Below are 25,000 nucleotides of genomic sequence, written 5' to 3' on the forward strand. Positions count from 1 at the left end.
TTCATGATTGTTTGACGAATAGCGATTACTCGTTGGCTTATTTAAAACTGAAATGTGTCGCTCTTGCAACTAATGGGACTGCAAAAATAATGTTCATTTCCAAACAAGTTTCCAAGCATGACAGAGACGTCAGATGTCTGAGACTTAAAGGGATACTTCACCTCTGGAAAGATGAATGTGTGTTTAAAATGGGTCATTTATGTAGAAGAAATGTGACATTATTTTTGAATTTGGAGCTTTCTAGACTGAGAAACTAGACTGTATTTTTGGCTTATGTGGATGAAAGACAACAACTCCCAGAATGCACTTGCTTCGCTGCCCTAGGAGGCCACGCCCAAGCCACGCCTCCCGGTTAGAGAGCAGTTAAACAACGAGACTAGGCTACTAGTGAGTCTCTCGAATTTTCTTAGCAATGGTAAAACGCACTTCAACCGATCACTTGTTTAGCGTTCATGTAAACACTACATTCAGATTCACCAATCGGAATGAATTCAGTTAGATTGAAACAAAAGGTGTGCATGTAAACAATGAATGGCGACTGCAGAAAGCAAAAGCCGAATCCCGGACATTTTGGACGATCTCGACGGCCGGACATGTCCGGGAAAAAGAGGATGGTAACCCCTACTACTCAGCTTTCTCCACAGAACAAGAGCCTGCTAGCTTAGCTTCCAAAGAAAGATGGCTGACACTGTGTGTACATTCTGTGAGTGAGATCCCTCTATGGGCGGGTTGAACACATGCGGGACAGCTCCCCCTACTGGCTGGAGTCTCTCGCCTCTGGCCAAAAACTCCTCCGATGACGCAAAATGACGATTTTTTCCAGACAAAAAAAAATACATAAATCTCTCGTCTCAGGGGGATATGAGGGAGGGTAGCACGGTAATTCGAAAATACTACAGGTTTTCTACTAATACAAAGCTTAATGCTAAATCCTGAAGTATCCCTTTAAATGAAATGTAACTCAAAACTCAGTTTAGTGTCCTGAGCGTTTTCATGTGGAGGATGTTGCTCATTATATCCTCTGCTAATATGAGCTTGTTTGTCTGCAGTTATTTGCAGTCTGACGCCAGTAAGATGTTCCAGCGCTGCATCATAGACATGCTGGAGGACCCAGAGATCGTGTCCACGATGCTCATGCCAGGTGAGAGAGAGCGCCACATCATTTATCAGCCCTTTCTCAAAGCATCTGTCTCAGCCTGGAAGAAAAAAGAAATTAAACAGCCTTTAATGAGGAGTTATGATACTTCATCTCTTTAATATCTGCCTGTTTGTTTCTCACAGCGTCCTGGTGGATCATGACGAACAACTAACAGCAACCCGAAACAGCACTGAACCCCCGTCTGAACAGATTGACCCCATTGTGTCTTTGAATTAATGACTAGCTCTAAAAAAAAAAAAAAAAAAATCAGATGAATCATCTGTACGTGTGACACACACACACACACACACACACCTTTTTTGTGTTGCATTTTATAGATAATGTCTGTCTGATAGTTAACGATCAGGGTTGTGCATCATTCAGAAGTGGATTCAGATGCTTTTCTCAGTTTGGAAATTGGATGCAGAAATATTGAACCAGTTTTTATTTTAGCTTTATTATATTTATGAATATTTTTAATTACTTTTGTTTTCGGGTTAAATTTATTAAATTTTTTGTCTTTTAGTTTTTTTTAATATTGGTGTTGAGGTTTAATTTATTTTTTATTTAAGTTTTACTTCTTTTTATTATTTCCAGTTAATAATTTTAGTGCTTCAACTTACATTTATTTCAGTTTCTTGCCAAGTCAACATTCTTTTTAGCAAGTCTTTTTAGCGTTATTTCAATTAACAAAAAATGTTTTTAATAGTTTAAGTTAACGACAATAATCCTGATTTGAAAAAATCTAAGAAATTAATATAAATGCAAAAGTATTTTAAATAAAGTTATATTTAATAAGCAAAAAATTGTATTGACCACGGTGGAAGAATATTTCCTAGAATTTACTTAATATATTATTATTTAATATTAGATTCATATTTTGATTGTAGTATTTATCTTTAAGTTGAATGGTGGACAGTTTTTTGTTTGGCTGTCTTGATGGCTTTTAATTGTTTTGACAATTTATCTTAGTTTAGAAAATGCATCTATGTGTCAGGGAATGAATAAGCATAATTAGTCAAAAAATAATGATGTAAATATGTATGTTTTAGACCTTGTGTTGACTAATGGAGTTCCTCTGCGTGACTGTTTTGAATTTCTTTGGAATTCCCAATTCAGCCTCACTTGACCAGTTCGATTCAGATTCAAAGGAACCGATTCTCGAATCTTCGGTTGTGAATGAATGCTCAACCCGCCGCTATCAGACATCGCTGTGATACTCTAATCGCATGTATAGAAATTCAAAGCGTGTTTTTCTCCATTCCGTGATGAAGCCTTTCAAGCCAGTAGCTTTGATGCAGATACAGCGACTCTCAGAGCTAACTAACAAGAAGAAACGCAAGAAGTCACGTGTTCTTGTAAATAAATAAATACGATAACTCTATAGCAAAATGATCTGCTGCTCGAGTCGAACACCTTTTAAAGTCACTTTTACTTCTCTGGATACTGAAACATGATGAAACTGCATGCAGATTAGGAGATGTTTACTCAGTTGATTTGCGACAAACACTTATTTCTGAGGAGAAGATTGAAGAGTCAGACTGTGAATAGGATAGAGCTTTCCTGGAGATGTTATTGTAATTATTTCACCCGTTCTGGCCTCATTTACTCGCTCGAGTCCTTCTAAACCTGGATAAACACAAAACGAGTCTGATTCGTTGGTGTTTGAGTGAGTGAATGATGATTTCTGGGTGAATTATCTTTAGTTTACTGCATATAAACACTGTAAGATCCTGGTTTGACTGTCTTATTGTTTGATGAACATGGAAACCTGCTAGTTGTTGTGCTATTCATGCATCGTACCTGAAAAACAGAAACCTGACCTTTTTGCTTTAGGGTTTTCACTGTATGTGGATTAGTCCATTAAATGAAAATAAAACTCGAATGATTATTCTGTGTGTGGTTTTTGTTCTTCAATCGTTTTAGCTTTTTAATATGTTTTGTGTATCTGTCACATTGCTTGTGGATGATCTGTGAATATAAAGCAGCAGAATAGACTTCTTGTCAGAAATATTATAGTACATTTTTTTCAAATAATTAGTAAAGATGCTTCCGCTCTCTCATAATGACACTTCAGTGTTTTGTCAAGAGGCTTCTGAAATGATGACAGACAGTAATTAGGACTTTTAAGTCATTATCAACTAGGGTAATTGGCCTGAGTTTTTTTTTTTTTTTTTTTTTTTTAAGTGAGAAAAGCACAAACAAACATGCACTTGAGTAAATGCATCTGCATCTTAATATTACTAACTTTTCATAAGAACTTAATATTAATGGCAGTAACAGTGTTACATTAGATGATGTTTAACAGATCTATAGTTAATATAGCCTATTCAAATAGTTATGAAACGCAAAGCAGGGATTACTCTTAATTTTTCTGTAATTTATTTACAGTTACTTCTGATGTAATTGCATTAGATAGCTTACTGTATAGCCAATTATATAGAACAATACTATATAAACCATTGTGGATTTAACGTCTAATGTTAAAATGTACAGTATGTTTTTAATGTAACCTTCTCTCTTTAAATACTTCAAGAATAATTAAAATAGCAGTTTCATGTCTATCCTTATATTGTTCAGCTGGTCGAGGTTAATATGGGATTTAGGAAGTAATTACTAAAAATGCTGAGTTGTTTCAACCCAACTTTGGGTCAAATATGGACAAAGCCAATGGCTGGGTTACATTTTTTAATTCAATTTTTAACCCAACATTTGGGTTTGTCCATATTTGACCCAAAATTGTGTTAAAACAACCCAGCATTTTTTAGAGTGTAGTAATGCAATATTTAGTACAGAGAGCAATAAGTGCAGTAATCTAATTACACTGTAATTAATAACTTTTTTAGAGTAACCCAGCTCTGCTTAAATCACTCAATGAGGTCGTGTTGCAACAATGCTATTGTTTGAAAAGTTTATTGTTGTGTTCGTTCACTTTCTGATTAGTGTACAATACTGCAGTGTTTAGTGAGCATGATGTCAGTCTTCTCTGTCTCCCTCTTCTGCTGGTGTTTGGCATTTACGGTTATCCCAACTATAGTACATTACAGTACATTACTAAATTGTAAATTTACATAAAATTAAATCCATAAAAAAACATTTTTGTTACTTGAAAAAAACTAAACAAAAAAATAATTTAAAATAAAATATAAATGCCAAATACATTTCTCATTTTAAATGTATTTTAACTTGAAGTACTAAAATAACTAAAGCTTTATGAAAAAACAATAAAAGCCTAGACATGTAAAAAAAAAAAAAGGAGAGTGTGTGTGTGTGTGTGTGTGTGTGTGTGTGTGTGTGTGTGTGTGTGTGTGTGTGTGTGTGTGTGTGTGTGTGTGTGTGTGTGTGTGTGTGTGTGTGTGTGTGTGTGTGTGTGTGTGTGTGTGTGTGTGTGTGTGTGTGTGTGTGTGTGTGTGTGTGTGATTAGTGTTCCAGCATGATTGGCTGTGACGGACATCTAAACCCACTGAGGCAGAAATGTTGAAAGTGTTGGCTGAAGTCAAGCAATTATAATTCATGATGTTGCATTAATTAATTTAATTTGTTGCATCAAATAATTTTTATGACAATGTTTATGGCAATTGAGCAGATTTTTTTATTTTGTGTGGATTTCTTGAGTTTTTGACTGGCTTGTGTGTTAAAGATATTGCTGTTGTTCTGTGTGTGTGTGTGTGTGTGTGTGTGTGTGTGTGTGTGTGTGTGTGTGTGCGTGCGTGCGTGCGTGCGTGTGTGTGTGTGTGTGTGTGTGTATGTGTGATTAGTGTTCCAGCATGTGGATTGGCTGTGACGGACATCTAAACCCACTGAGGCAGAAATGTTGAAAGTGTTGGCTGAAGTCAAGCAAGTATAATCTGTGGTGTTGCATTCAGACTTTATTTCTGGACTGAGTTTTGTGTTGCGTGACTGTCATATATACATTTAATCAAGTCGCGTTGTTCCAAAACACTCTTAAATGTCAAGCAGCTTTATTAGAGTATCATGATGACAGAGGAGATGTTTGCAGGATGAGTGTGTGTGTGTGTGGGTCATGTCAACCAATTCCTTTAGTTTAGTCAACCCATACGACTAGATCTGAGAAAGCCAGTGTGTTTCCGCCATCTAGTGGAGGAACATAGTTCAGCACACCTACTGTAAACATCTATACCTACTGTAAAACCATGCTGGATTACACTGTGTAAACAGCTTTCAGAATCTTTCATATTGTGACGGTACCATGGTACAGTGATGGCATATTTAGGTATTACTAACAATAATAATAATCTCTGTTCTTCTTTAATTTTTGAGTGTCGAGTAAACATGGTAAAATTGGGTAAAATGTCTCTATCTCTCATGGGCCTAAAAGATTTCCCACCTGAGAATCAACATTTGTGATTTATTCACCTCATTTTTGAGGTTTAAATGTTCATAATAGTGATGTGTGAATTTATTATATGTTGGACTATTTATTTGTTACATGGAATGAGTTTTTCATATGCAACTAAATTGGATTTTACTCTTCTGAACTCTTCTTTACAGTAAATGCTTCTTACCTTACATTTATGAGGGGTTTCTATTATATATTAATATAAAATGAAATCCGTGCAATAACAATACACCTTATAATTACTATTAAACAGATAACCTGTAAAGACATTTTTTTCAAGACCTTTCCACATTTTCAATATTATAGAAAAACCGAAAACACACACACACACACACACACACACACACACACATACAACACGATCAAATCCATAAGCCGACCTTCACAAACACAATGCCATGTTAATGTCTTTATTTTTTAATATCTACTTCATACCAATATTCAAGAATTCTCAAAGGAAAAAAAATGAATGTCACAGAGTAGCTCACAAAATAAAGATTCTCTTGCACCGTTAATATTTTACACATTCTGATCATGAAAAAATAAATCAACGTGTCGTGTACCGTACGAGACGGGTGACTGAAGACGTCAATGTGGAGAGAAAAGAAAAGAAACAGACTCACTCTTGACTCTACATGTGGAACAAACATCAAATTATGTACATATCCTCCTGAGATTTTCCAGCTTTGCATGTTGATGCGCAGACCGGTTCAGTTCGCTTGGTTTCTATGTGGGATCAGTCACAGGAAGATGACGATTGTAGACCAGCCGTGTTTAACACACCATTCTCCATCTAAACTCTGATAATATTGTCATTAGAGATGCACCGATATGAAAACTTTGGCCGATACCGATAACCGATAATTCTTTATATTTGAAAGCCGATAACCGATATATCGGCCGATAAATCCAAATTTGTATATATTTTCGAGAGCCTGAATACAAAAACAAAACTCTCATCATTAAAATTCATGTCCCAAACACACAATGTTCTCATTAGCCGATATGACAGACTTGCACTGTATTTTAATTTTTGAAGTGATTCCAATCATATTTCAAGCAATTCAGAACGATCATGTTGAACAGTGTGTATCTGAAGGCAATATTACATTATTTATTTACTTTAATATATCGACCAAATTTCCTTATCGGGCCGATAACGATAACATTAAAAATGATTATATATCGGCCGATACCGATATATCGTGCATCCCTCACTGTCATATGATGATGATGAAGCGACACATGTCACCGCGTTCACTGACAGCTTTGGTGAAGTCATCACTCTTATATTGCTCTGATATGTACAGAAACACACTCGCGCACACAAACAAGCAAACGGACGTAACACTGACAACAGTTTGTGCGGGTGAAACCAATCGCAGGAGATCTGCACCAAATCAGCAAAAGATGCCAGAAAACATGTCAGTCGTCCAGTCGGATAAACTCGCAGAAGTGTGTGTGAAAATCCGGCTTCTGGACTGAAACGCTCTTATCCGCTCTGAAGGTTTTCATCCACGTTTTTTATAGGCGTGAGAGAGTGTGTGTGTGTGTGTGAGAGTGTGAGTGAGTGTGAGTGTGTGAGAAAGTGTGTTTGTGTGTGTGTGTGTGTGTGTGAGTGAGTGTGTGTATACGTGTGTATGTGTGTGTGTGAGAGTGTGTGTGAGTGTGAGTGTGTGTGCGTGTGTGTGTGAGAGTGTGAGTGTGTGTGTGATTAGTGTTCCAGCATGTGGATTGGCTGTGACGGACATCTAAACCCACCGAGGCAGAGATGTTGAAAGTGTTGGCTGAAGTCAAGCAAGTATAATCTGTGGTGTTGCATTAATTAATCTGATGCAATAAAATTAATTCATTAATATGTACAGAACCACGCACAGACACAAACAAGCAAGCAGACGTAACACTGACAACAGTTTGTGCGGGTGAAACCAATCGCAGGAGATCTGCACCAAAGACTCGCAGAAGAGTGTCTGAACGTCCCGCTTCCGAATGACCCGGTGTGTGTGTGTGTGTGTGTGCTAGTGTGCGCTGGCGTCTGACGCTGGTGTGGACGGTGTGGACGCTCGGGAGGTTTTCTCCGGGACGGGGCTCGGGACGGGGCCGCTGTCGGGGGCTTTGGCCAGGATTCGGGACGTGGGTTTGGGCTGGTTCTGGAGGCCCGGGGCACAGATGAGATGGTGTCGCTCCCAGTCTTTATGCTGACAGAAGGAGCCGCAGTATCTCGCCGCGTTACAGCCGCTGCACGTCTCGCTCGCCTTACGCCCGCAGTTCCAGCAGCACTGACACACACACACACAGAGAGACACACTTCAGTTAATCACCGTGAGTTATGGCTATTAGTATTAAACATTACGGTAACACTTTACAATAACGTTCATTATTAACTACCTTAGTTAACATGAACTAAGAATGAACGATACTTCTACAGCATTTATTAATCGTAGTTCATATTTCAACATTTACTAATACGTTATTAAAATTAAAGGTTGTATCACTAACATGAACAGCTGTATTTTTATTAACTAACATTAACAAAGATTAATAGGTACAGTAATAAATGTATTGCTCATTGTTAGTTCATGTTAGTTAATATATTTACTAATGTTAACTAATGAACCTGTTACCAACATTACAATATAAATATTGTATCCTTTTATCCTTATTCAGCAAAAATGCATTAAACCTCTGGTACTGTGCTATATTTTAGTTCGAAAATAGTTTTTATTTAATATTTTGTATTTTTAGTGGATTTTATGGTACTAAATTATATTTATGCATCAGTTATAATCCATTTATTGACTTTTTGAGCATGGCCCTGAAGATGAAAATTCCGACTTAAACTCATCTTGAATGCTCTGGAACACGGACTGAAGTTTGATCTCTTTATAAAGACGACACTTGGCAGATTATCGGTTTCAGAACCATTTAACCTTTTTGAATCATATCCATCTTTTTTTGTGTGTGTGTGTGTGTGTTCACACAGCAAGTGCCAAAACCGTTAAAAGTTTCGGTCAAAAATGACCAAACAGCACCAGAGGGTTAAACTGATTAAAAGTGACAGTAAAGATCTTTTAATAAAAATACAGTAGATATATATAAGTTTATTTTTTGTTTATTTATTGAAACTGTCAAAAGTGACAGTAAAGACATTTATAATGTTACAAAATATTCTATTTCAAATAAATGCTGTTCTTTTGAACTTTCTGTTCATCAAAGAATCTTGAAAAATAAAATGTATCACAGTTTCCACAAAAATATGAAACTATTTTCAACACTGATAATAATCATAAATGTTTCTTGAGCATCAAATCATCATATCAGAGTGATTTCTGAAGGATCATGTGACACATCATGTGACAAAAATCAGCTTTGATCACAGGAATAAATTACACTTTGCTGTATATTCACATAGAAAACAGCTATTTTAAATTGTAATAATATTTCACTGTTATTATTGTATTTTTGCCTTTTAAAACATTTAAAAAAAAAATTGAACAGTAGTGTATAATATTGTAATGTAATATTTTAATACTGTAATGTCTATATATTTAATAAATTCCCGCTAATAGTAACCAATTTTGATTAAAAATTATTTACCAGCAGCTTTCTTTTGGCTGTAATAATGCAATGTTGATTTGGTCAGGCAAACAGCACTAATGTTTGCATAATAATGAGCCTCATTTGCATAGAAACGAATGACCCAGTTTGAATATTCCCGAAGCATCATTTACAGGTTTTCTTTCCATTCACATATTCTTTTACTTATTTAAAGTTTTTTTTTTTACACGGACGTGTGTATGAATATAGATGTTTTGATGTATGAATGTATATACATGTGTGTATACGTATATATGGATGAGTAAGTATAAGTAAGTATTGCACATATGTATAATTATGTATGTACATCTAGTTTCTCTTTAAGTATGTGTGTATATATAGGTATATGACATGTATATGTATGTATAATTTGTATGCATTCTTATCAAGTAAATTTTATTTATTTTTCTCTTTCCACACGTTTATACATGTCTTTATTTACGTATTCAGTACAACACGTATGACTTGTACTTATAACATTGAGGAATGAGGGTAATGTGAAGTCTTGTTTCAACATCTCGTATTGCTGTTACTGGTTCCCTGTTTATGTACAGCTTCAAAAGCAGCGCATGGTTCAGACGGATGAACCTGGTTCAGTTGGATATTGAGTTGAGGAAGGTTTGCTGTGACTCTCACCTCGCTGGAGTCCTCCTGCTCGTTGATGACCTGTATGGCGTCCTCCGTGGCTTTCCTCTTGGCCTCGGCGAGGGTTTTCTCCATCTTGGCTCTCTCGACTGTGATCATGTCGAAGGCTTTCTGCTCGGCCTCGGCCACGGCTTTCTGCACCTCGTCCATCGCCTGACGCTTCACCTCGTTCACCGCCTCCTCTGCAGGACACAAACCACGTGTTCATCAACATTATGTGTGATCTAACAACAGGAATGAAGCAGTCGCCTTTAGCTTGCTTGGTTGAGGTTTAAAAAACACTTCACTTACAGTTAACACTTAATATTCAACAATATTATTGATCTGCCTGCATTGACATCATTATATGAAGACTTCAGATGCAAAAGAGCATCTGAAATTTTCTTCTAAAATGAGCATTTTTATCAAGCTCGTATATTTAGGTTCAGTAATTTCACTTTAATGACAATTACTAGGTCATTTTCATCGCCATTAAAGTGAAATAACTGAACATAAACATACAAGCTTGATAAAAATGATCATAGATAGATTTATTTATTGAATGCCAGTCACATACAAATAATAAACATGACAATAATCCAACATATAGTGTAAAAATATTATGCAAATATAGACTACAACAAATAGGAAAAGAAAATATACATTGTAATTTTTAAAATAATAATACAAGTAATATATATATATGTGTAAAAATTAACTAAATTAATAACTTTTTTACAGCAAAAATGAAACATCACTGAACTTACTTAAGCTGGACTATGACACTATTTTCTTCTAGAAACAAGCTTTGTTGCATTATTATTAATATAAATAAAGGTGACTTGACTTAATATTCAGTAATATAATCGATTTGACGGCACATCAGTTGAGATCAAAACTTAAACTGAATCGAGATGAATAATGAGAATTTGAATTCATCTCATATTTGCATTGTTTCATTGCGTTTTCTTGTAATAAAACAATATAAATATTGAACAAAGAGCTTGTTTCGTTTCTGAAAGTGTGATTACTGGAAAACAAGACAGCTGGTAGGGGAGAAAACAGGTTTCCCAGGGTGCATCTGGGTTTCCGCCCTTACCGGCTTTCCTCCATATCTCGTCAGGCACGAAGCCAGAGCCGGAGCGCAGGGGAAGATCCCTCTGAGAGTCTGCGTGAGAGAAAAACAAATATATTACCCTCAGAAGCATGTAGGAGTGGCGGATATGGAAGCATGTGAGAGGACGGGGCGCTTCGTGAGTCTTGGGCAGCGTTTGGTCACAGATGGCGTTGAGCGCAGCGTTTCAGACGACATTCCCTCAGATTGGACTCAAATACACAACACCTGCTCGATCAGCAGGCTCACACACACACAGAATACACTCGTATAGAGACGCGCGCACACACACATACACATGCGGCTTTGTCTGTTAGGAGAGGATGAGTAAATAGGTGATGTTATTACTGTAGTTCACCATCATCTCCACTAGGGGGAGAAAAAGTTGAATTAAAGGATTTATCAGAATTAAAATTTCCTGATAATTTTTTCACCACGTCATCCAAGATGTTCTTTCTTTCTTCAGTGGAAAAGATGAAGGTTTTTGAGGAAAACGTTCCAGGATTGTTCTCCATATAGTGACTTCAATGGGGTCCAACGGGTTGAAGGTCCGAATGTGAGTTTCAGTGCAGCTTCAAAGTCTCGACACGATCCAGCCGAGGAATAAGAGTCTTATCTAGACAAACCAGCGGACATTTTATATATTTTTTTTACATTTAATACTTTTTAACCACAAATGCTCATCTTGCACTAGCTGTGATGCGCCACACATTACATAATCACGTTGAAATCTCAAGCGTGACGAAGGAGGAAGAACAGACCTAGTGTTCACAAGTGTGGAGAAGCCATTCAAAAGTTGTTGTATGTTGAATGACACGTATTTATATGTCTTTGTGTTAGTTTATCGTTTCAAATATTTGTAAACACTGGGTCTGTACTTCCTCCTACGTCACGCTTGACCTTTCAACGTGTTAATGTAATGTGTGTCGCATCACAGCTAGTGCAAGACCAGCATTTGTGGTTAAAAGTATATAAATGTTAACTTTTTTTATAAAATGTCCACTGGTTTGTCTAGATAAGACTCTTATTCCCGGCTGGATCGTGTCGAGACTTTGAAGCTGCACTGAAACTCACATTTGGACCTTCGACCCGTTGGACCCCATTGAAGTCACTATATGGAGAACAATCCTGGAATGTTTTCCTCAAAAACCTTCATTTCTTTTCGACTGAAGAAAGAAAGACATGGATATCTTGGATGGCGTGGGGGTGAGTAAATTATCAGGAAATTTTAATTCTGAAGTGAACTGCTTCTTTAAGCACTGCAAAATGAGCTTAAATTTAAATGCATCTCTCAAAGTCTGGCTGTGCTTTGAAAGGTCATCGACAACAAGGGGCCAAAGTTCAAACAGTTTGTGCTGTAAATGATTCTGGACACTAAACTCACCTGCGTTGATTCCCTCTGCTGACAGAGGACTGTGTGTTTTGGTGAAGGGGACGTTCCCTGATGTCGTCCCGTTCTTGCGTACGTCGTCGTGTGGGTTTGAGCGTCTCCTCCAGTAATTGAGTTCCTCGCGGTCCGACTCCTGACAGCGCCGCAGAACGCTCACCGAACGACGGGTTTTCTCCACCATGTCCACAATGCAATTCAGCACCTACAACCAGACAGATGACAGAGACATTTAGGACATGAGGTATATATATATACAGTAGTCAACATTTGAACCACGTCGAACCATTTTGAACCATTTTGTAAGAATTATTAATAAATGCAATCTCACATGATCCAGATGTCTCCATTCTTCAGCCCACTCTCTCTCCGTCAGTCTGTGGTCTACAGGTTCCTCGCGGTAGCCTCCGTTACTGCCTGGAAATTACGACAAAACCACGTCACAAATTCACTAGTAGTTTAAAGCCCTAAAATTATACTTCATTTTTTTTGTTGTCCAGAAAGCTTATTTTATTTAATTTTGATAATATTTGTTCTATTTTTTTATGCAATTCTTTTGGAGATTTTCTGTTATTTTGTATTTTATTTACCTTTAAATTACTAGATTTGATCAATAAATAATAAATAAATAGTAATTTAGTAATTTAAGCACTTTCAACTTAGATTCAAAATAACTCACTTTCATGCATAAACCTTTTAATTCAGCTCAAAATATCTTACATTGGGTGTCTTTGCCGACCCCTTGTGGAAAAATAATAATATAACATGATATTACATGACTCTTTCCACTAGATGGCCTTATAGCTCTATATGGAGAAAATGAGCTGTTCCGCTGGGTCCTAAAGTCAGTTTCTCTTCAGATACACATGCAGACATTATAAAATACTTTTTTTGGTAAAGTTTTAGCATTTTTGGTTAGAATTTTGAGCATTTTGAGACTTGAACTCGGGTCGCCCGAAGCACAGCGGCGCTACATGTTGTGAAAACACCCAATTCTTCAAAAATGATTTCCGGGTCAAAATGACCCGAGGGAAGGATGAGCAAGTACCTGGCAGTCGTGGCCTGTCCTTCAGCTCCCTCAGCTCCAGGATTCGGTGAGGCTCTCGGTACAGCTGAGGTGTGCTGATGTCATCCAGCGCGTAGTGCTGCAGAGGGGGCGGAGTCGGGTGGATCTGGGCGGGGAGATGGAGCGGGTGGGCGGGGCTATGTCTGGGGGCGGGGCTAATGGTGCAGATCCGTTTGGCAGGAGGTTCCAGGGAGGCGGGAGGCCGCTCGTGAAAACCATTCTCTTTACTTCTGGAGGAAATAATAACATCATAAGAACACTTAGAAAAGCACCATGGTTTTTGGAGGACCTGTACAATGACAATACCAGGGTCTTTTGCTGAAGTACCTTGCAGTAAATACCATGGTATATGAATATGGTAACCATTCAGTTTTATTTACAACTTCGGAAAAGTTTTATACACCATGGTATAAAATGTTTTTTTTTTTTTTTTGTCAAGGTACCATGGAAATACTAAATTTTTTGGACCATGTTTCTGGTCACACTAATATCATGGTATTTTTTGAGGTACCTTCCATCATGGCATGTGAATAACTATAAAGTATAATGTTCTTTTGGACTTAATACTGCGGTAATTCAACATTTTCTTATGCACCATGGCATAGAATGTTTTTTGTTCATGGTACCATGAAAATACCATGTTTTTTTGTTCTTGTCACAGTAATATCATGGTATTTTTGAGATACCTTTAGGGCTGGGACGGTTACCGCATTACCGCAATACCGCGGTCACGTGACACCTACCGCGGGTCTGAGCTAGTCACCGTCATCACCGCAAAGAAAATTTATTTAAATAAATATATAAACACTGGCCTTCACATGTGTTCACGTTGTGTCTAATGACATGGATTCATTGATTCTAATGACATGGATTGTGTCTAATAACATTGTGTCTTACATGGATTCAAGGTTTTCTAAACAAAACTTATCATCAAAAGATGGAACAAATCCGACCTTTCGCAAGTTTGCAAGTTGTTTCATGACACATAATAACATTCCATTCGTAGGCTATTTACTATAACCCCTTATTTACACTCTGTGGCGTGTTACGGTTGCGACGCGGCTACCGGAGCTGATCGCGCCCACTCTAGTCAATGCTTGTTTACAACAGCCACGACGCGGCGCGTTTCAGAAGCGTCTCTCAGCGCCGCTTCGATAAAGATAGGCGCCTAGTCTATTTTCGACGGACGCCGCGTCCAAGCCGTAAAAAAAAAAAAAAAGTAAAAGCAGGACCTCAGCTTTTAATTGCACGTGCTTATTTAACAGAATTCTCTCACGTGAAGACCGCATTTGTCAACCCTCGCGGAGTCGCGGCAAGTGCACACTCACCAGCTAGTAATCTTGACGGCACTTGCAAGAAAATGGATAAGTAGGCTACATAATCAAATTCACAAATATTACACCATTTAAACATTATTAAAAATACATAGGCTACTGAGTTACTAAAACAATATTTGTCAAAGAATACACTTGTATGTTCACAGTTTGAACGTTCTTGTTTCCATTTGTTTAATTTCAAGATCTGAGGTGAATTATCCATTGTTGCTTTTACAGCTACAAAGCTGGAGCACTAAACAATATTCAAAGTCACATTGCATGCTTTTAACATTAAATAAAGCACATAAACACTACCTGAGATTATCATTGACACTTTGTTTGTTGTTCCAGCCGCAACGTCGCAGAAAAAAAAAAAAAACTTGGGGAGGGTGGGGAGGGGGGTTGAGGTTTAAAGCGGTTTACCGCAATACCGCGGGAATTTCTTGCTTTTCAACCGCGGTAAGAAAAAATCCATACCGTCCCAGCCCTAGATACCTTGCAGTACTATATAAACATCATGGCATGTAGAAAAAAAAATAAAAAAAAAATAAAAAAATAAATAAATATAGTAGTCAACATTTGAAGTGGATCAACAAAGTTCATCAAAATTGTACTAAGACAAGAACGGTTATTGCTCAAAATTCTTGTATAACTTTGATGAAAGGTTTTGATCCACTTCAAATGTTGACTACTGTATATTTATATAGTAAGTATAGTAGTATCTGGTACCATAAGTACTAATGTAGTTCTGCCATGGCTCTTTATTTTTAGGTGTTTTTCTCAGAGCGTGTTTGCGTGCGCTCATACCGGTTAGGGCTGTGTCGTTTGCTGCTGTCGTTGGGGTCCAGCAGGAGTTCAGAGGAGTCGGCTGGAGACGGGGCGCTGGTGCTGAGCAGGAGGTGTTCGTGTTGGGACAGATACTGCGCTGGAGTCTGTTTGGCCGCCCGAGCGCAGTGAAGAAGCTCTCTCTGCAGTAATGGCAGGTTGGCCTGCGTGAAGGACAGATTACGGTAAATCTGGCTGCATAACAAGCATCAACTAAATGGAAAATTGCAAGTAATCAAACCCAGCAAGCAATTTTGCGTTTAAAATACGTCTAATAGCCGTCCAAACACAGCCCAGATGTCTAGGCTAAAACAGGGCAAAATTTGGGCTGTCAGTGAAAATTTTATAGACGTCTAACCATCGCCCAAGAATAGACTAGTCATCTAAAATATGAACATGTCAAAGAAATGACACCAAACACCTTGTAATCACTGTTGGCTTTGCTTACATGATGGAATATCATTCATCTCACAAGTTATTTTGGCAAAAACGACATGTAACCAAATTCAAGGTTATTTTGTCTAGAAGTGGGTTACTCATAGCCGGACTATATTGGGTCTATAGTTAACCGAGGTTGGTGAAATGACGGCTATTGCTTGCCGGGAACCCACTTTGGAAGCATTTCCTTAAGTGGTCTAAACTAATCAATGAGCATTTTTTGCATTTTTCCTGATAAGAGTGGAGATAAAGGTCAAAAAGATTTCTTCTTGGACAGACTCAGAGGAGCCGCGATGTGCATGAAAACTCCTGAGCCCGAGGCGTCTGCTCAGCGTCACTGCATGTTCTGCACGCTATTAAAGCTCCAGACTGCAATTTTCACCAACATCTCGTCAAAATAGTCCATAAATCTTTCGTATGAAAACACTTCAGCCACAGGAGGATGAGAAACAATCGCCCAGATGAAACAAAACAGACCCGGCGCTCCGTTTCTTATATGATGACGAGCATGTGAGATTGATTACTAATGTGAACATATGAAGAACATCAGAACCATCTGGCAAACACAAGGGGAAAATACTCTCCTAAGTAAACCCTTTCAAAAGCATAAATTACTTGACACATCTCTCTCTCAGTAAAGACCGAGACACACCAAGACAACGTCAAAGAACTAGCGGTGACGAAAGATGACACCGCAAAGACTACAGGCGACTGTCAACTAGCATATGTGTGTAAGGAAATTACTATCAACAGGTATCAATAGTCTATATTCATCATTCAAAAAGTGAAACCAGTTTCCGAAATAAGTAGGTACTTCACAACCACTAAAAAGTAATCTGGTATGAACATGTGTCGTGAATGTACTAAGATGACGTAAAATTTGAACTTTTATTCTTGTGCACTGACTCGTTTGATAAACTAACAGTCCAATTTTTTATTTTTCTAATAGTCTAATTTATAATAAGTCTGATATTGTAATTTACACATCTCTGGGATAGTTCAGAGAGGGTAGACATTGATGGGATTCTCTGAGTGAACAATTGTTAATTATGGAGTTCCTCAGGGCTCTGTGTTAGGCCCCCTTTTGTTCCTCTTATACATAAATACTGTCAATGATGCTGCCCGACTAGAGCTGACGTGTGAAACACACTGGAAAAAAAACATTTTTAGTGTTGGGAAGTCTAATTCATTTGAACAAATCTGATCATTTCAACAAACCAGTTCAACAAAAATTATTCACACACAGAATTGTATGCGCTTTCAGTAATTAAAACAAGGATAAATGCGGCTGGTATCACTGTGCTTTGTATTAAATTATATAAATGATTCAGATTTTAGTTATATTGGTCATATTTACTGATGATGATGATGATGATGATGCCATCACAATCACAAAATAATTTAGTACTGGTGATAATCATAGCAATTCCGTGTTCATGGTGTATATTAAACATGATACCCGATGAAAAGGGTCTGGAATGCTTTCAAGTGTTTTCTTAAAAGAGAACAAGAATCTCTAGTTTTTATTACGAGAACGACAAACATCTCTGTTCATGATTAACTTTGCCCTCCTCTCACATATGCTGCCTGTCATTCACGTTCTCTTGTTTTGCGCCAGCAAATATTCCCGGACAACTGTGTTAACCGCTGCCGAGCTCCATATGTTACGCAGGCCCCGTAAAAACAACCTGCAACGGTTTATAGTCGTGTTTCACACTTCCGACCGCCTGGAATTCTCGGAAGTCTCCGTTGGCTCCATAAATCACCAAAGGAAATATTAGATACCTTCCACTTTCTCTGTTCAGCATCCCTCTCATGCATGGCACTTTAAAATCATTGAATTCAAGCAGCTTCGCATGCTTTATCCTTCCAGGGATTCACTAAAATCCCCAAACCGAGTGTTTTATTGGCTTTTATGGTGTTTTAATGTCATTTTTGAGGGAACGCTCTCATAACTTTGTCTAACATTCCAGCAAGGTTCTCTCAAAAGTTCTTCCGGTAACGTTAATAGAAAGTTCGTTTTCTGGGAAGTTATCTGATCTTTAAAACATTTAAAACATACAAATATTAGACATCGTTCATGGAATGTGTTTTTCTGAAACATTTTAGTTGAACGCTCGTCTAACATCTATTTAAATGTTACAACTTGTTTCGGAATGTCCAGAGAAGATTCAAAAGTAACATTCCCATGTTTGCAGAATAATAAAATGGAATGTGTCCGTAACGTTTGCATAAGTTATTGTTTTAAACTTAAAAAAACGTTTTGAACGTTCAGAATAACGTTTTTGGGGGGCTGGGATACGACACAAGGGTGAGTAAATGACAATTTATTCCTTTATTGGCCATTTACCTTTAAGAATGGTATGACGAAGGGCCTTAAGGGGAAGTTTGTGGCTTCTTGCAGTCTGGAGTGAAACTCTTCAATGGTGACGGTGGAATTCTATGGGGAAAAAAAGGCATCGCTAGTAAACCAGTTCCGAGTACGACCGAACCGTATATTATGTATGTAATAGACGTACCACTAAAGCGAGCACCAGGTTTCGGACGCTCTCTCCGATCTCGGGCGAGATGTCGTTGCCGAACTGCTGTAGAGTCGTGAGGAAGCGCTTCAGTTTGCTCAGCTGGCGCGCGCCACAGGTCGCTGGAAGCTGCTGATTGGCCAGTGAAGAGGAAGATGATGACGACGGCCCGTTGCTGTAGCGCTGAGGCGGAGAAGGAACGGCGTTGAGCATCGGTGGGGAATGATTGATCCCATTGGTCACTGCATAAACAGAGAATGTGGTTAGACACGGATAATCATAGCAATGTTAGGAATGACCTGAAAACACATTACTTTAGTATTATATAGTTACTGTTTTATATTTATAGTTATAATTATTTATTTTATTTAGTTATTATTGTTATTATTAGTTTTTAGTTGTAATTTTAGTTTAAGGCTTATTCTTCTTTTTTTTTCTTCAGTTTTAGTATTTATTTATTTCCAGTAAGTAATTTTAGTGCTTCAATTTAAACTTATTTCAGTTCGATTTTCATTCAATTTCTGATTTTTAGTTTAAGTTTAACGTCATGTCATGTCATAATTCTATTTTATTTTAGCTTTATTTCAATTTAACAAACATTTTTTATATTTTCCCTGCTGTTAGGTGCTCCTGTAGGGTAAATTGCTTTTCGATCATTTTAAGTTGTTTTGTATAAAAAAAGCATGCTAAATAATTAAATGTAAATGGTCTGCTGGTGACAGGGAATGTTTTTAGTATGTACTAAGAGAAATCCTATCACACATGCACAAAGGTCACATGCTGTTTGTGTAAATATTAACTAAATTATACATTTAATAACTATAGCTTCAGTCTCCAGTTCATCAGCTTTTAATAAACTTTAAGTAGACGCGCCAAAAAACGAATCTCCTTTCTCATTAGGAGTGAATACTTCTCAGTATGTACTATATACAGTATATACCTACTAAAAATAGTACAAAATGCATGCTTTCACAATGGAAATCTCAAACAACCAATATGCCACATTGCTGTCACATGACTTAGGCTGTAATCACTTCTGGTTTATTCATCACTCTGGAAATGGAAGATCAAGTGCACACTGCATACTGCATACTGCATACTACATACTGCAAATTTTGACGTGCAATAGGTTTTTACCGGCATGCAAAAAATGTAAATACTGTGAAAATGGTAGCATGTCATCATATGGGACACACTAATGGCAATGAGAGCATGCAGGTTTGAGTGAGTCTCACGTGCTGTGGTGGAGAACGCTGCCGGACGAGGTCCGCTGGGATTGATGGAGGGAAGAGGAGGCATGACGGAGACGGTTGGTCTGGAATGAGTCTTTCCATCCACTGGGGATCCGGGCATGGCAGGAACGTTCTTCTCTGCACTGTCTGAAAACCAGAGCCAGAGACAGTGAGCGGGAGATTGACACATCACTTCTTCTCTTTGAAGGTTTCTGTTTGAGATTTCCAGTACAACCCAATAAGAACATCTCAGATCTCATTCGGTCAACTCTGCTATCCTCTCATTTCGTCAACTTGCCACAAGTGCATCGTTTACACAATCATTAACAGAAGCACAAATGCAAACGAATGAATTTGGATATTCCTAAGCACACAAATGCAGACAATGTGTCTCATGCATTGATATGCAATTGATGCATTGATATGCAATTCGTGTTTAAAGAGACCTCGACAATCCAATTGAGCCCAAACCTCTAAAAGTGGCATAGATTTCTAATCTTAACCCTCACACCCTTCCTAAACCCATCATCTCCTTTTCTGGTGCACACCAGATGTTTTCTGCCCTTGTTTAAGAACCGTGGAGTCCCGACAGCTGAAGTGCAAATGAACCAGGTTTTGTCCTCGGGAAAGAAAGGCTGATCATTGAATGGAGAATCGGGCCATTTCACGCTTGCTAACTAGGCTTCACAAAAGACGTCAAGGGCTAAACGCATACTTTCTGCTTTTCAATGGACCACCAGGCCCAAAAGTCGTAGATCAGAGGTGCTGTTGTTCTGAAAGAGCCGTGAGAGAAGCTATCGGCCTCGTTTCGAGTATATCAGACCGCTGAAAACGCTTTTACAAAGGCGGCTAATAGACCCACACAGATCGAGTTGTCAAAGGTCATGAAACGCTTCTTACCAGACGACTTTTCATAGACGGACGGGGCTTCTCCGGGTGAAAAGCGTGTTTTGTTTAATGTTTATTCATGGGAAACTAATGCAGTGAATGCGTTTCTCCGTGAGGGATTACGCCGTATAGTTTTTAAATGGGCCTCTCCACTTAACAATGAAAAGTAAGGCGGTTTTTAATGGGATTGTTATAGCGCTTCATGCGTACGTTTCGTTGCAGTCGCGATAAACAGACGACACATTGAACGAGTCCGACACACAGCAGAAGAGCTGAGCCCAATTGTACAGAAATCCTTTAAAATGTTGTGTCTGTGCTATTATGTTGATTGCGTCAATGTTTTTATACTCATACCGCTGAAAAATAGACATTTACAAATATACATTAGAGTTGTGTAGTGCATTACATTTTTACAAATAAATAAATAAAACAAATCATTTTTCTGCATGGAAATAAAACTAAAAAACAATTATATTTTGCATTGTATTCTGCATTTTAGGCTCATTACAGTTATTGCAATGAATCTCATATGCAAAAATAATAATGTTTTCAAGTCAAGGGAAAAAAGCAATTATATCTTGCATTAAGAAAATAAACTGTTAAAGAACTATTACATTTGTGTTCTGTAGTTTAAGCTTGTTTTATTAATTGCACTCTCTTTTAAATGAGCTTCTATAGTGACTGTGAGACATCCTCATCTTGACGCACTAACCGAAAGCGCAGGGGTCACAGGTGCGACACACTTTTGCACACACGCACGGACACATAGACAAATCTTGTGGTTTGCGAGCGCACCTGAGCCCCGCTCCGGGTCCTTCAGGCTGCCCCTCTTAATGCCTGACTGAAAAAATCATGTGCCATCTTTTTTCCCATCCCATGTACACCTGTCTCCTCCCTGGGAGTCAGGAACTGGGAACGTGGGAGAAACAGGAAGATCAGCCATTTGGGTTTGGGCCATACCGTAGGATATACACAAACCCGTCTGTTAGCGGAGATTATCAGCACACCTGTGGAGAACTACAGCTTAACTTGTGAAAGACGAGAGAGAGTTTCACTAGTAAAGCTTAAGCTGAACACATTTTTTAAGTTTAAGACTTACAGATCCATTTATCACCAGACCACACTGATCAGTCCCACAATATTTGGCAATTTTGAGATTATCAATAAAGCTTGTTGTAATATTATAATTATCAAATTCAATTTTAAACATTTGCTTTGTCAATATTGCGTAAAATAACCATTCGTATCATTTTACATTGAAAAAAAGATTAATTGTCAGTTCAACTTCGAAAATGTACTTCGTGTGGTAAAATCTACAATAACTGGTTTTGTTGAGATTAAATCAATTCTTTAACCCGTTCAGACCTGAATTATGTTTTAGGTTTCTGAAAAATATAAAAGTACATTTTCCCAGCTCATGAGGCTTCTATAAATGAGACCAAATAAAAAAAATAAAAAAAATGTTTTGCTTTAATTGTAATTTTTTTTGTCCATTTCAATGGACGTTACGTCAAAACAGGTGTACTTCACAAAAATGTACCAACATAAAATTAAATAATAAACATAAAAATTGTTAGTATATACTTAAAGCTTTTCCTCAAGGTCAAAAACTTTTCAACAGTATACCATTTCAACTTTAATTTTGAGGTTTTTGTTTTACAGATTGCACATTGTTTGTAATAAACTAAATATCTTAGAATCAATCAATATGGTCATGTTAGAGTCATTTTCTTTGCGAATCTTTCTTTTTTAGATCAAAAACTTGAACATTACAACATTTCAACTTTAATTGTAAGGTTTTTGCTTTATAGATCGCACATTTGTTTATTCATAACAAAATAAACCTAGGAATCAATCAACGAATTCACGTTAGAGTAATTTACTGTGTGCATCCTTGAAACAATTTCTCTGTTAGCGATTTTCTTGTATTTCTACAGTACATTACTGGCAGCACGGTTGCCATGCATGATGCATGTATTTCGATTTCCAGTAACTGTACTGTAATTCACTTTACAGTACACAAGATCAGTACTGTAAACTACCAAATAGTACTTTACTGTATTTGTACTGTATTTCGTAATTTGATCTGCTTTTGCTGTAATTAATTATACGGTGTTGTAATATCTATATTGAGAAATTACTGATAAATGTTATTATAATTTTCAAAATAATTACTAATAATGATAATATTATATCACAATAATATAATATGTAGTTATTAGGAAATATAGGCTATAGTAGGAAAAAATATGGAAATCAATGGCTATACTGTCAACTGTCTAGTTACCGACATTCTTCAAAATATCTTCTTTTGTGTTCAGCAGAATAAAGAAACTCATACAGATTTGGAACAACATGAGGATGAGTAAGTGATGACAAATATAATTTTTGGGTGTACTGTACCCATAAAGGGATAGTTCACCCAAAAATGTATATTGGCCCATGATTTACTCACCCTCAAGTCATTCTAGGTGTATATGACATCGTTCTTCTTTCAGACGAATACAATTGTAGTTATATTAAAAAATGTCCTGGCTTCCAAGCTTTATAATGGCAGTGAATGGTTGTTTCTGTTTTGAAAGTCCATAAAAGTGCATCCATCCATGATAAAAGTGCTCCATGCGGCTCTTGGGGGTAAATAAAGGCCTATTGAAGCAAAGCGATGCGTTCGTGTAAGAAAAAATAATTCATTTTCAAGTTACGCTTTCGATTTATGTCAAATCCTATGTTTCGTTTGGCCGGAAGCTAGTCATTTTACTTTATAAAGTTTTAAATACGGATATTTTTCTTACATCTCCATCTTCCTCATCCTCACTCCACATAAAGTCAACATCTGAGATACTTCCATCAGCTATATGTTCAAGCACTTCAAGAACTATATATTCTGCATATGAAAAAGTAAAAAAAAAATGTATCGGTACTGTGATATAGATTTTTATATAAGAAATTTCAATCAGCATTACTGGACTTCAATTACTGGAATGTGATTTCAGTAACAGGCTTTTGAACCCACTGTCCATTCTAATGGACAGACACATTTGAAAAAATCCTGATTTAAAATGTGAAATTCTACAATCGATTTTTAACTTTAATTAATAAGTTCAATCTTTCTATTTTACATACAAACTATGAAATACTGACAAACAAATAAAAAAATGTAAATAAAACCACAGAAAATGTTGCTTGCTTCTGTGTTTGGAGTGAAGTGCTGACATGCTTCTCTTCAAAGTAGTGTTTTTTTCTATAATTACTACATGCAAAGCTTTACTACCATTTGATTGGATGACAAGCGTCCAATCTAATGGACTGCAGGCTTTAAACTAGGTGAAATGCTCCAGAAGTAAAAAAAAGGGGGGTTGACATGTGATGTCCATTGTAATGGACGCAGGGTCTGAATGGGTTAAGATTATAACTGAATTCAACCAACCTGAAAAAACAAGCTTTAACTGTCAGTAGATATAACCTGATTTCTCCAGCAAGGTAAAAATACTTCATAAGTTTGATATAATCATTTTTCTTTTATAATATGATGAAAGTCCTTTTTTAACTTGATGTAAATACACACACACACACACACAAAAAAAAAATGAATTCATTACCCTTCCTGAATTTAACTGAAGAATTTTTATTTTACACACAATTTAATTGAGTTCATCCAAAATAAATTTGTTTAGTTGGGTCAACACAATTTAGTTGGTTTAGGTCAAGTTATGTTACTCTAGTATGCTTAACTTACTTAACATTAAATTAGTCAAATAAAAAATATATATATTTTTTTTTATTATTATTTACTGAGGCTTAATTTTCACATTAAGGTGGAAACAGATTGTTTTTTTGGGAATAAATTCATTTTACTGAATAAAAAAATATTTGTATGAACTGCCATTATACTGGCCGCCCTGCATGTATGCAAAAACATTACTGTTTTATTTATGTGTTTATGCATATTATGCATATTTTATGCATTTATGCATAATTATACATAACTAAAAAAAAATAAAAAATTAAGGCTTATAAAAAAATGAACTGTTGAAACTATGAGTGTTGTTTGCGGTCTCAGGTGTGGAGACCTTGGTTATTAGTCACTGAATTGAAAACATCCTTGCCTTCACCTGAGTCCAGCACACACACACACACTTCCCCCTGCAGTGAACACACAGCTGCGGTGCGATCCGTGGGGAAGAGAACACGGGTCTGTTAGCTCTGAGATATCCGTGCGGATCAATATTGATCTGCTAACAGCAAATGAGCAGCTTCCTCTGACTGCCACCTGTTCCCACGCTCATAAAGCTCAAATAAAGAGGAAAAACTCATTAAATATGTCACTGTCATCTGACACATCTCACGCTGTCCTGAAAGCTCTAATAGACTGTGATAAATGCTTTAAACTGAGAGGAACAAACAACTGCACGCTGGTATATTTAATCACAGCTTCACCACAGAGAACATGCACTCGCACGAAAATAGATTGAGACATTTAAGTCACAAACACAAAG

General features: G+C 37.1%; 2 protein-coding genes across 4 annotated transcripts in view; one reads left to right on the plus strand and one right to left on the minus strand.

Annotated features, from left to right (window-relative positions):
- The window catches only part of necab3 (N-terminal EF-hand calcium binding protein 3), a 43,122-nt gene extending 41,690 nt beyond the window's left edge, over positions 1-1,432 (plus strand). Inside the window, exons 12-13 of the mRNA XM_084425280.1 lie at positions 1,050-1,141; positions 1,282-1,432. Coding sequence (XP_084281406.1) covers positions 1,050-1,141; positions 1,282-1,310 — 121 coding nt within the window. The 3' untranslated portion in view covers positions 1,311-1,432. The remainder of the gene's footprint in view (positions 1-1,049; positions 1,142-1,281) is intronic.
- A 4,462-nt stretch (positions 1,433-5,894) lies between these two features.
- The window catches only part of cbfa2t2 (CBFA2/RUNX1 partner transcriptional co-repressor 2), a 42,636-nt gene continuing 23,530 nt past the window's right edge, over positions 5,895-25,000 (minus strand). For 2 of the 3 annotated variants that reach the window (XM_084426530.1, XM_084426532.1), the window contains exons 2-11: positions 19,620-19,763; positions 18,385-18,626; positions 18,216-18,305; positions 15,410-15,591; positions 13,269-13,516; positions 12,552-12,637; positions 12,218-12,425; positions 10,819-10,887; positions 9,732-9,922; positions 5,895-7,777 (exon numbers count right to left, since the gene is read on the minus strand). In XM_084426530.1, the coding sequence (XP_084282656.1) occupies positions 7,517-7,777; positions 9,732-9,922; positions 10,819-10,887; positions 12,218-12,425; positions 12,552-12,637; positions 13,269-13,516; positions 15,410-15,591; positions 18,216-18,305; positions 18,385-18,626; positions 19,620-19,763 (1,721 nt within the window). In that variant the 3' untranslated portion in view covers positions 5,895-7,516. The remainder of the gene's footprint in view (positions 7,778-9,731; positions 9,923-10,818; positions 10,888-12,217; positions 12,426-12,551; positions 12,638-13,268; positions 13,517-15,409; positions 15,592-18,215; positions 18,306-18,384; positions 18,627-19,619; positions 19,764-25,000) is intronic. The other variant, XM_084426531.1, reaches the window with a different exon arrangement.

This window comes from Rutilus rutilus (genome assembly GCF_951802725.1).
Source record: "Rutilus rutilus genome assembly, chromosome: 12".
Taxonomy (NCBI): Eukaryota; Metazoa; Chordata; class Actinopteri; order Cypriniformes; family Leuciscidae; genus Rutilus; species Rutilus rutilus.